This window comes from Vanacampus margaritifer, chromosome 9 (assembly GCF_051991255.1).
Source record: "Vanacampus margaritifer isolate UIUO_Vmar chromosome 9, RoL_Vmar_1.0, whole genome shotgun sequence".
NCBI classification, from domain to species: domain Eukaryota; kingdom Metazoa; phylum Chordata; class Actinopteri; order Syngnathiformes; family Syngnathidae; genus Vanacampus; species Vanacampus margaritifer.
The window spans coordinates 6,921,913-6,934,618 of record NC_135440.1 but is presented as its reverse complement, the minus strand read 5'-3'; the positions used below and the strand labels follow the sequence as shown (position 1 = coordinate 6,934,618).

The 12,706-nt window shown below is 38.8% G+C and overlaps 1 protein-coding gene across 10 annotated transcripts in view; it reads left to right on the top strand.

Moving 5' to 3' along the window:
• Positions 1–12,706, top strand: part of plecb (plectin b) — a 133,083-nt gene that overhangs the window by 112,491 nt on the left and 7,886 nt on the right. For 9 of the 10 annotated variants that reach the window (XM_077575815.1, XM_077575820.1, XM_077575814.1 and 6 more), the window contains 12 exons: positions 49–201; positions 287–441; positions 596–722; positions 2,467–2,650; positions 3,153–3,310; positions 4,668–4,846; positions 4,950–5,088; positions 5,231–5,587; positions 5,672–5,755; positions 6,755–6,859; positions 6,951–7,049; positions 8,605–11,958. In XM_077575815.1, the coding sequence (XP_077431941.1) occupies positions 49–201; positions 287–441; positions 596–722; positions 2,467–2,650; positions 3,153–3,310; positions 4,668–4,846; positions 4,950–5,088; positions 5,231–5,587; positions 5,672–5,755; positions 6,755–6,859; positions 6,951–7,049; positions 8,605–11,958 (5,094 nt within the window). The remainder of the gene's footprint in view (positions 1–48; positions 202–286; positions 442–595; positions 723–2,466; positions 2,651–3,152; positions 3,311–4,667; positions 4,847–4,949; positions 5,089–5,230; positions 5,588–5,671; positions 5,756–6,754; positions 6,860–6,950; positions 7,050–8,604; positions 11,959–12,706) is intronic. The other variant, XM_077575819.1, reaches the window with a different exon arrangement.

The following is a 12,706-nucleotide window of genomic DNA, read 5'->3' as shown; positions in this document are numbered from 1 at the left end:
CTAGTCATAATCACCTGGTTTTAATCTCGTCTGCTTTTATGTCAACAGGAAGAGCGAGAACAGTTGAACGAATTCAAGACACATGTGAATGGCCTCAACAAAAGAGCTCGCTCCATCATCCAGCTGAAACCACGTAACCCCACCACATCCATCAAAGGCAAATTACCCATTCAGGCCGTCTGTGACTTCAAACAACAAGAGGTGTGGATCAACTTGTAATATGCAAAATGATGACAACAACCAAAGTGCCAGTGTGTAGGGTTCAATTTGGCTTTCTTTTTCCCAGATTACTGTTCATAAAGGAGACGAGTGTGCACTCCTCAGCAACTCACAGCCTTTCAAATGGAAGGTTCTGAACCGCTCGGGACATGAAGCAACAGTGCCTTCTGTTTGCTTCCTGGTTCCTCCAGTAAACAAGGACGCCATGGACAGTGTGTCAAGGTGAGGAACACAAAAAAAGTACAACTGATAGATTTTATGATTCCATCTAGTTTCTTAAAGCTTATGTCTAATAATGTCATAAGAGGCTACTGTATGTGCAATCAAATAATATAACAACAATGGATGTATCCTACCCTGTATCTTCTACTCCCAGTCTGGAGGGAGGTCATCAGCAGATGGTGTCCATGTGGCAGACGCTGTATATCAACATGAAGAGTCTGCTATCTTGGCAGTACCTGATGAGGGACTTCACACAAATTCGCTCCTGGAACATAACCATGGTGTGTCTTGACACATTTCTTTTGAAATGTATCTGTTAACTGATCTTTTATTTCATTGTATTATTTAATTTGTGTAATTTAAAATTGCTTGTAAATGAAACGAATACATGCTGTATATAGGAACACATTCCTGCTAGAATTTTCTTTAAATTGTATAAGGCTTAAGTTTGTAGCTTGTTTATAAACCCCAAATTCCGGTAAAATGTTCAGCTCTTATATTTACCACCAAAGACTTTTTATGTTTCTCATCAACTTAATGGGATACTTGACTCATTGAGTCGTTTTCAGCAGTAAAAAGTTAATATTTTGTCCAGAATGAATTTGATAACTCCATTATTTTTCTTGTACAATTCATAACATACATTTTTCCACTTGCTGTCGACTAAAGATGACATCACCTGTGCTGAGGAGGTAAGTAACGACCAATCATGACTCACCTGTTTTCTGGGTTTGGTCAGCAAACTGAGCCATGATTGGTCGTTACCTACTTCCTCAGCATGATCGATCGATTGGTCGACAGCAAAAGTTAAAACAAAACAAAAGCAAAAATTTGTATTTTTTCAAATTTCAAATTTTTGTAGATTAAACAAAATAAAAATGTGTACTTAGTTTTTATTTTGTTTTAATTTTTGCTGTCGACTGAAGATGACATCACCAGTGCTGAGGAAGTAGCTAACGACCAATCATGACTCAGTTTGCTGACCAAACCCAGAAAACAGGTGAGTCATGATTGGTCGTTACCTACTTCCTCAGCACAGGTGATGTCATCTTCAGTTGACAGAAAGTGGAAGAAATAGTTTTTAAAGTTATTAATTGTACAATAAAAATGATAACAAATTCATTCTAGACAAAATATTAACTTTTTACTGCTGAAAACGGCTCAATGAGTCAAGTATCCCATAAAGTGAATTTGACAAAATTCTCATATTTCCTGAGCTAGGTAAAGTCATTACAATCCTTCTTGAGGAATATAATCTAACACGTTAATCACCTTCGGTAAAAACTTTTACTGTAATTGATGATGATACTAATCAGCGTTTAACATAGTTTACGATTTCAGCTGTTTCCTCTTGATGTGTCTTCTTTTTAATTTGAACACTTCCAAAATGTAGAGTATGCGTATACGATTTATGTTGCCTGCTAAAATGCTGGCTGCTCAAGTTAAGGTGCACAAAGGCTTTAAGGTCTTTTTTTTGTTCAGTGCCTTATGTTTTTGTTCCAAGAAATGTCAAGTTTAAGTTTAAAAGTACATTTGTTTCACAATAAGCAGTTAAAAAAATGGATGGTTGCCCCACTGAGAATGTTTCAAGACAATAAAATAGTTTTTTGCTATATGGCACAATTGAATTTAGGAAATAAAACTGTTGATTTTATATATATTTAGAACAATGGTTGTTTGTTATTAAGTTAAATATACTAGAGTAAGTAGAAATATAGTCTGAATACACGATTATAGAATTTTTGGGAGGATATTCAAATACCTAAATATTCAATAGCTACAGCTCTACATTCAACATTCCCGTTATATTTTTGTGTTTTTATTTATTGATAAAACCCTTGCTTCATGTCCCTGGCATAAACCTGCAAAAAAGTAGCCCTCAAAATTAATAGAAAAATCCATCCAAAAAGTTATTTCAAATAGTATTACAATTACTGCTGATTCACATTAATAAACATTGTTTTTTTTGTTTTGTTTTTACTTTAAATTCCACTTACTCATCCCTATTTTCCTGTACCATTCCAGTTCAAATCAATGAAACCAGAAGAATATAGACAAATGATAAGGAACCTGGAGATCCACTACCAGGACTTCATGCGTGACAGCCAGGACTCTGAGCTCTTTGGCCCTGATGACCGCCTGCACGTGGAGGGAGACTACACCAAATCCACCCAGCACTTTGACAGTCTGCTTTGCTCTATGGAAAAAGGTACAAAATACTGTTTAATATCTGTTTGATGGAAAGGAGAAATTATCTCCACTGTAGTATTAAGAGCATATATGATATGTTCTTAATTGATATTTCAGGGCGAAAGGTTGTTAGGCTCGAAGGTGAGTGATGTAATGTGACGTCATGCACACGCTTTCAAGCTTTCGAGTAGATATGGACATGTTTTTGTGAGAGTAGATGTAGATGATTGACTGCATGGTGTCTTCCACTGGAAAGTCAAATGAAATTGCTTCATTGGTCACAACACTGGACTGAAATAAACAGGCAGTATGCTTGTATATGATCTAATGAGTTCCAGGAGTTGTATCAATATTTAAAGGCATTTTGCTGTTGGTCCTTATTGCAGGTGAGTGCATATGCTGTGAACATGAATTGCATGAATATGCTCGTATTCTAAGTTAATGAGCTATTTTGTTTGTTTTGTTTTGTTGTTACTTTGTTTTCTTTTCGCACATAGTGAAATTTAAACTCTTATTTATAGGTCAACAAAACGAGTCTCTGTGTAAGAACTATATCTCAGAGCTCAAGGATCTGCGACTACGAATTGAGGACTGTGAAGCCCAGACTGTGGCTCGCATACGCAAACCAATGGAAAAGGAACCTCTGAAAGAATGTGTTCAGAAGACAGTAAACCAGCAGGTATGCTGCACTTTTGCCTCTTTCGCACAAAGTTCTCACAACATTTTGGCATAAGAGACTAAACAATAGATGCAACATTTTAGCCGCCTGGGGCTTTTTATAAAGAACCCATTAAAGGGGTGTTTACAATACGTAATTAGGTAACTACTTGCCATTGCCAAAGTTTGTTGTGATGTATGAAATACTGGTTCAACGATAAGAAGTTAGTCTGGTCCCACATAGCAGAATAGCCTTACCCCCCTTTATTAGGGCTTGGATCTCAAGGGAGAAAAATTAAACTTTATTCTAGAGCACTTTAAGAGCAGCCACAGCTGTAACAAATTGTTGTACAATTAAAATAATAACATCACATTCATAAATAACTAAGTAAAGTATAATTTTCAAATTAATGCAATAGATTCGGTTTTATTCTCTCTTGGTGTGATAAGCAGATTGAAGTCTCTACTGACCTGCGTGAGGATGCTGAAATTTTCATTTCGCAATTACCGTGCGCGTCATCACTCATGTTTGATACAGAGTTTGGAAGTAAACAAACAATTGTAGTTTTTTAACAGCCAATAGTTTGTCCACGAGTAGCACACTTCTCTTCTGCGTGACTTCTTCATTTTAGTACTTTATCTCCTTGCCCCGTAGTTGTAGCACTATCATCACAGACAGGCGGCAAAATTTCATTCTTCATAAATAAAAACAGAGTTGTTGTAAACATGCTGCTGGTGAAGGAGCAACAAGAAGCAGCGATAATTTACGACAAATAATGTCACGACCGGAAACAGTCCACAGTCGGTTAGCATCATTCACTCGCAGCCATTTTCACTGAAGCAACCCACCTCCGCTCCCGGCTGTTTTCACTTAGAGTCTCTTCTTTCATCAGGAAAAAAAAAATATATATTTGTATCTCTTTCCATTTTGCAACAGTTAGCATTAGAATATATAGCTAAGTTCCATCGATATTCACATTCGTGTTGAAAACACTGTCAAAAAAAGCTTGTTGCAACATCGGCCCTGACTGATCTCTTATACTATGCTGTCTCCTGCTGGCCGTGTTTTGTAATAACTACCATTGCTTTAAGCCACCTATTTGTGTCAGAAGCTGCATCAAAGCCTTCTGTATGCACTTGCATAAAAAAAACATAAATATATTTTGGAAAGTGAAGGACAAATTATTAAAAAATGTATTTACACATTTTTGGGTTTGAATTAGATAAATGACAAAAATTAGTGGAGAAGTAGAAATTAAAAAGAAAATTAGTGGCGCAGTTGTAGTGGACTGCACTGCTAACTCAAAGGCGCCTTTCATCTCCTATTGACTGAATGTGTTTTCTTTCTTAACCAAAAAATCTGACTGCTTGTTTTCCAGAAAATGCAGGTAGAGCTTGAGGGTCTCAAGAAGGACCTTGATAAGCTGTCAGTGAGAGCAGAAGAAATCTTGAAGTCTCCACAGGAGTCTACTTCTACTCCTGTGCTGCGTTCTGAGCTAAACCTCACCGTGCAGAAGATGGATCACAGCTACATGCTCTCCACCATTTACCTTGAGAAGTAAGCCCTCAAAGGATTCTACACAGAATGAAGAGAAAAAAGCTCAGCTCTTTTTGATTCTACGATGGCATGCTTTCAACTGATTCACTGTCTCTTGTACCAGGCTCAAGAATGTGGAAATGGTCATTCGTAACAGTCAGGGTGCTGAGGGTGTACTCAAGCAGTATGAGGACTGCCTGCATGAAGTCCACACCGTGCCAAGTGACATCCAGGCCGTTGAGACATACCGTACAAAGCTTAAGGTATTCAGGAAATATGAAAGGATGCCCTCCATAATGGATTGCAGATATGCAACAAATTTATCAAAGCATCATTTAGCCTAATCTTTGTCAAGATTGTATTTTGTGGTCATTGCTCTTAGCTCTGTCACTTTCAACCATGCAGAAAATGCGAGCTGAGGCCGAGGCTGAACAGCCAGTGTTTGATTCCCTCGAAGAAGAACTTAAGAAAGCCTCGACTGTGAGTGACAAGATGAGTCGTGTGCACAGTGAACGCGATGCTGAGCTGGACCACTACCGGCAGCTCCAGTCTAGCGTTCAGGACCGGTGGAAAGCCGTGTTCTCGCAGATTGACCTTCGCCAGAGAGAGCTGGAGCAGCTCGGCCGGCAGCTGGGCTACTATCGTGACAGTTATGATTGGCTGATCACTTGGATAGCAGATGCCAAGCAAAGGCAAGAAAGGATCCAGACCGTACCCATCACTGACAGCAAAACACTGAAAGAGCAACTGGCCCTGGAAAAGGTCAGTAACGTACAATTGCAAATCCATTGTCTTCACGTAGAACAAATAAGCTCAACTTCATTTGTGTCCTGCTTTCCAAAACAGAAATTACTGGAGGAGATTGAGAAGAACAAAGACAAAGTTGATGAGTGTCAGAAATATGCCAAAGCGTACATCGACACAATTAAGGTGAGCATTAAACAACACATGTATTATAAAATTAAAATTGAAGCACTCTTGCTTTGACATGTGGTCGACGAGCTGAAATGCTAGACATTAAACAAAATTAAGGCACATAATGCTGTTAAGACAACAGTTGAGACAGTATGTGGCTTCTGTGAGCAGATATGGATGGCATCAGACAAAGACTTATCTGACATTGAATGTGATCTTTTTTTCTTTTTTTAAGCAGTTATGAGACACAATGATGAAACATTAAATTGCTATTGTGCATGTAGTAGGCATGGGCAATTATGTACTGATGGTATGACAATCATGAGCAAAATCATCACGGTATAAAATTACAGCTCTAAAATGTCCATTTTTGAAATATTTGGGCAAATACAAACAGCAATTATTCAATTGAATACAATCTGTTGTATTTTTAAACAAATATAGAATATTTGGTACATTAAGAAACAGGAAGGAAGGAAGGAAAACATTCTTCTGCTTTAATTCTTCTTAGTAAGTCACAGTGTTCCATCGTTACAGCTGAGCTATTAACCGACGTGCTACTCATGCTGCTGGCACCATGTAAATCTACTTCGCTGTGTAGTGATAGGTCGAGAAGCTGAGGATTGATCTCAATTCTCTTCCTAGCCTCTCCCTCCTCTATATATAACGACATCAATGAGATAATTATAACAATGTTGATAGTAACAACAACAATAATAATAATAATAACAATAATAATAATAATACATTTTATTTATAAAGCACTTTTCAAAAGAACTCACACGCTGTCCGCAGACAGAATGAAAAGACAAACGTACATAATCAAACAGAGCAAGAAAAGGTCAAACTTAAAAAGTGTTGTGGTGTTGCTTCCGTTTCCATTGATGTAGATCTGACACCGTGACTTCATTATTGTGAACATTTTGAAACTAGTATATTTACAATACCATTGCATCCTTAATTCATGCCTATTCAATTACTACAGCTACAGTTTGTTTGTCTTTTTCCCAAAAGGACTATGAACTCCAGTTGGTTGCCTACAAAGCTCAAGTGGAGCCTCATACTTCACCCATAAAGAAAACCAAACTGGATTCTGCATCTGATAACATTATTCAGGAGGTATGATTCTTCAAATCCATGTAATCACTTATTCATTCAGCTTCATACGTACAAAAATGTCCTTACTTATTCAACGCTTCTTCCATACCAGTATGTAACACTGAGGACTCGATACAGTGAACTGATGACTCTGACCAGTCAGTACATCAAATTCATTACTGATGCACAGCAGCGCCTGGAGAATGAGGAGGTGCGTGACTTCTACCTGGAAATCCCAAACAAACTCAAATTTAACATGATCTTAACTCACAAACTAATCAACCATACAAGCAGCATTTTATCTTCCCATCACCACACTCATGTGTGCACATATATGTAATGTATGTCTGAGTGGTTGACATTGACGCTAATGCTACAATCACACATTCACAAACATACTCACACACCTTGAATATAGTTTTTGATAGAAAGAACACAGTTTTTTTGTTTTTCAGTTTTGGAAACATTCAAACAAGTTTTAATTATATGGAGACTTAAATTGAAATGGGATGATAAATTTACAGTCTTCATTTCTTATAGTGTTTCATTTGTCAGGGGTTCTTTCTTTCACTTATGTATTTACTTTTAACTGTGGGCACTTTTATAAAGTTTAAATGTATTTCCTGCTATCTTGGGTTTTCTTTGTCACATTCACACGTTTGGGTTTTTACATTCTTTTCTTACCCTAATGGTGTGTTTGTATGCTTCTCTTAACTGCTTGCCAGTGGTTTGCCCTGATGAATGCTTGAACTTGTTTGAGCATTAAAGAGGTAAATATTTAGTGGTGAAGGTTCTTTCACATGTATTTTTCTCCCTGCATTTTTGACTATATGTTACATCATTTGGACGTCTTTGGTGGCTGGTGTGATAAAATATAGTAAATTTGGTTATAGTACTAAGACCTCTGGCTTTACGTATCTTAAACTTATTATTAAGGAGACCTAACAGACCTAAGTCGATAGGCAACTAAGAAAAGCTCCAAGAGTAAAAATCCATATACTTAATGCAACAGCATGTGAAACTTACTTAGTCAAGGAACAACAATAACTCAATCTTCTATTTGAGTGGAGGGGACTTTAGACTTAAACTTGGTGTCCTGACTAACGGTGGTTTTATGAAGCCTTTTCCCTTTGACTTTGCTTTATTTCATTTTATTTTCTGGTGAATAGTGATTTTAAGAACCCTATTTTTAAAAATTAGGTGCACCAATAGTTAAATATGTACTAAAATCTATACCCTATGTATGATTGGGTCTGGTAGACAGATACTTGAAATTACATTAAAAAATATTTGTACAACCTCACTACTCAATAATAATACTAAATGTAGGATTCTGGTATTAGTTCATTGTAGAAAGCAAAATTAAAATAATAAGTTAGAATTCCAATTATAATTGCATGCATTGTGAATTCATTACCGTGAAATGTGTCCATTCCATCCATTAACTGATAACTTCCATTTTCATTGAATTGCCTTGTCATGAATTAATTTCATTGCATCGTGAATTTAACCTCACTTAAATGTAAATCTAGTTTGCATCTGACATTGACCTTTGACTTGTGCTATTTGCTAACTTTTAACATTAACATTGCATTGGTAATACATTACATTGCATTGCTCTTATTCCGGTGTGATTATGTTGTAATTACAATTGTAATTACAATTATAAACGCGCACTGTTTAGAGCTGGTGAATGTAAATTGTTACCTCCCACATGTCATGCTTAATTATAATCTTTTCTTTACCATTTGCTTCCACTAATGCAGAAAGCTGCAAAGAAACTCAAAGCAGAAGAACAGAAAAAAATGGCAGAGATGCAGGCTGAGTTAGACAAACAGAAGCAATTAGCAGAAGCACATGCAAAGGCCATTGCCAAAGCAGAAAAAGAGGCGCAAGAGTTGAAACTCAAAATGCAGGAAGAAGTTAGCAAGAGAGAAGTTGCTGCTGTAGATGCGGAAAAGCAAAAGCACAATGTTCAACTGGAACTTCATGAGCTAAAAAACCTTTCAGAGCAGCAGATCAAAGACAAATCTCAGCAAGTGGACGATGCTCTTCAAAGCAGAATAAAGATTGAAGAGGAAATACGCCTGATAAGAATCCAACTTGAGACAACAGTAAAACAAAAAACTACAGCTGAATCGGAGCTAAAGCAACTTCGTGACAGAGCAGCTGAAGCTGAGAAACTGAGGAAGGCTGCCCAAGAAGAAGCAGAAAAGCTACGCAAACAAGTCCATGAAGAGACACAGAAAAAGCGTATGGCAGAGGAGGAACTAAAATTAAAATGTGAGGCAGAAAAGGAAGCAGCAAGGCAAAAGCAAAGAGCACTAGATGACCTCGAAATGCTCAAAATGCAGGCAGAGGAGGTAGAAAGGCAAGTGAAGCAAGCAGAAATTGAAAAGGAGAGACAAATCCAGGTTGCTCATCAGGCGGCACAGAAGAGTGCTGCCGTTGAGCTCCAGAGCAAACACTTGTCCTTTGTGGAAAAGACCTCAAAGTTGGAAGAATCTCTCAAACTAGAGCATGGTGCTGTCCTTCAACTGCAACAAGAAGCATCACGCCTTAAGAAACAACACGAAGATGCGGAACTGGCTAGGGAAGAGGCCGAAAAGGAACTAGAGAAATGGAGGCAAAAAGCTAACGAGGCCCTCCGACTAAGGCTCCAGGCTGAGGAAGAAGCTCATAAGAAGAATCTTGCACAAGAAGACGCTGAGAAACAAAAGAATGAGGCAGAGCGTGAGGCTAAAAAAAGAGCCAAAGCTGAAGAATCAGCCCTAAAGCAGAGAGACATGGCTGAGGAAGAACTCGAAAGGCAGAGGAAGATGGCCGAGAGCACGGCGCAGCAGAAGCTCACTGCAGAACATGAGCTGATTCGTCTCAGGGCAGACTTTGACAACGCAGAACAACAACGGTCCCTGCTAGAAGACGAGCTTTACCGTCTGAAGAATGAGGTCATCGCAGCTCAACAACAAAGAAAACAGCTAGAGGATGAACTAGCCAAAGTGAGGAGTGAAATGGATGTGCTTCTTCAGCTTAAGTCAAAGGCAGAAAAAGAGACCATGTCAAACACAGAGAAGAGTAAACAGCTTCTTGAGGCAGAGGCCGCCAAAATGAGGGACCTGGCTGAAGAGGCAGCCAAGCTAAGAGCCATTGCAGAGGAGGCTAAGCATCAAAGGCAAGTTGCTGAGGAAGAAGCAGCTCGTCAAAGAGCAGAGGCTGAGAGGATTCTTAAAGAGAAGCTAACAGCCATTAGTGATGCCACCCGTTTGAAAACGGAGGCAGAAATTGCTCTGAAAGAAAAAGAAGCTGAAAATGAGAGACTACGTAGACAAGCTGAAGATGAGGCTTACCAGAGGAAAGCACTAGAAGACCAAGCCAATCAACACAAGCATGCAATTGAAGAAAAGATAATCCAACTGAAAAAATCATCCGAAGCTGAAATGGATAGGCAAAAAGCAATCGTGGATGACACACTCAAACAGAGGAGAGTTGTCGAAGAAGAGATCAGAATCCTCAAGCTGAACTTTGAGAAGGCCTCAACTGGAAAACTAGATCTGGAACTTGAGTTAAATAAACTGAAAAATATTGCAGAGGAAACGCAACAAAGCAGGCTCAGAGCAGAGGAAGAAGCCGAAAAACTAAGAAAGCTTGCCCTTGAGGAGGAGAGAAAGAGGAGGGAAGCAGAGGATAAAGTTAAGAAGATCACTGCTGCTGAGGAAGAGGCAGCTCGACAGCGTAAGGCAGCTCAGGATGAACTTGAGCGCTTGAAAAAAAAGGCAGAAGAAGCAAGGAAGCAAAAAGAAGAGGCTGATAAAGAAGCAGAAAAACAGGTGGTGGCAGCTGAACAAGCTGCCCTGAAATGCAGTGCAGCTGAACAGCAAGCACAGAGTGTTCTTGCTCAACAGAAGGAGGATAGCATCATGCAGAAGAAGCTTAAGGAAGAGTATGAGAAAGCCAAAATGCTTGCCAAAGCAGCTGAGGCTGCAAAGGAAAAGGCAGAAAGGGAAGCAGCACTGCTCCGTCAGCAAGCAGAGGAAGCAGAGCGACAGAAAGTGTCTGCTGAATTAGAAGCCGCAAACCAAGCCAAAGCCCAGGAGGATGCTGAGAGACTGCGGAAGGAGGCTGAATTAGAAGCTGCTAAACTTGGCCAAGCTGAAGCTGCAGCACTGAAGCAGAAGCAACAAGCAGATGCTGAAATGGCAAAGCACAAAAAACTGGCAGAACAAACATTGAAGCAGAAGTTCCTAGTAGAACAAGAGCTCACAAAGGTTAAACTTCAGCTTAATGAGACTGATAATCAAAAGTCTCTCCTTGATGAAGAGTTGCAGCGCTTAAAGGATGAGGTTGATGATGCTGTCAGACAAAGAGGCCAGGTTGAAGAGGAACTGTTGAAAGTAAAAGTTCAGATGGAAGAGCTGCTTAAGCTTAAAATGAAAATTGAGGAGGAAAATCAGCGCCTCATCAAGAAAGACAAAGACAACACTCAAAAATTCCTTGCAGACGAAGCTGAAAACATGAAAAAGATTGCTGAAGATGCTGCAAGACTTAGTGTAGAAGCACAAGAGGCAGCTCGCTTGAGGCAGATTGCTGAAGAAGACTTGAATCAGCAAAGAGCTCTTGCGGACAAAATGCTCAAAGAGAAGATGCAGGCCATTCAGGAAGCATCGAAATTTAGAGCTGAGGCAGAGATGCTCCAGAGGCAGAAGGACTTGGCTCAAGAGCAAGCACAAAAGCTGCTTGAGGACAAACAACTAATGCAACAACGTCTTGAAGAGGAAACTGAGGAATATCAGAAGTCACTTGAAGCAGAAAGAAAAAGGCAATTGGAGATTGTAGCAGAGGCAGAAAAACTTAAACTCCAAGTTTCTCTGCTCAGTGAGGCCCAGGCCAAAGCGGAAGAAGAGGCAAAAAAATTCAAGAAACAAGCTGATACAATAGCATCCCGTCTTCATCAAACTGAAATTGCTACCAAAGAAAAGATGACTGTTGTCGAAAAACTGGAAGTTGAGAGACTAAATACCAGCAAAGAAGCCGGAGATTTACGCAAAGCTATCACAGAGCTTGAGAACGAGAAGGCTAGACTGAAAAAAGAAGCTGAAGAACTTCAAAATATGTCAAAAGAGGTATTGTGTCAAAGATGGCATAACAAAGCAGTTTATGCCATTGTTAACTCCTGTCTGAAAACTAACCCATTTTTTCTTCCGATTTCTCCTATCCCTTGTGTTTGATTAAACTAACCATGGAGCTTTGATTTTTAGTTTCACTTTATTATTTTTTTGCAGTGCACTGTGCTCATGCACATCCCACCCTGAATGCTTCATGCCATGTAACGGTTCTAGGGAGAACTTTGTTCGTTTAGGGGGAAACAAAGAAATCACACAGCAGTAAATCCTACTTAGCGAAAACCTTCTAGGGTGACTAACCTAGAATATAATGTATTACTTTTGCAGGAGAAAAAATAGTAAATAATATTTAGAGTTAATGCTTATGGATAATGCAATAAGACAAAACCAGGTTCTTAGCTGGATAGTGTATGAAAAAACTGCCATTTATTTGATCCTAATAAAAGGAAGAAAAAAAATCATAGCAGGCTAAATGTGATACAGTATTCAAGTATAAGTATATAATATATAGACATGTAGGTTTCTTCAGTTGCAAGACAAGTTGTTTGATAAACGTCCCAGTTTCAATTACTACAACAAAATAGAAATTAATCCACTAAAATTGTATACAGAAAATGTATCATGCATCAGCAGATTGCACTGTTTGGTGTTTGGTGTGGTGTATTGTGACACAAAGACTAGTGTGAAGAATGTATATGCAGCACAGCACAAACTTGTACTTACTTGTTGTTTTCCTATTTTGTTTCCC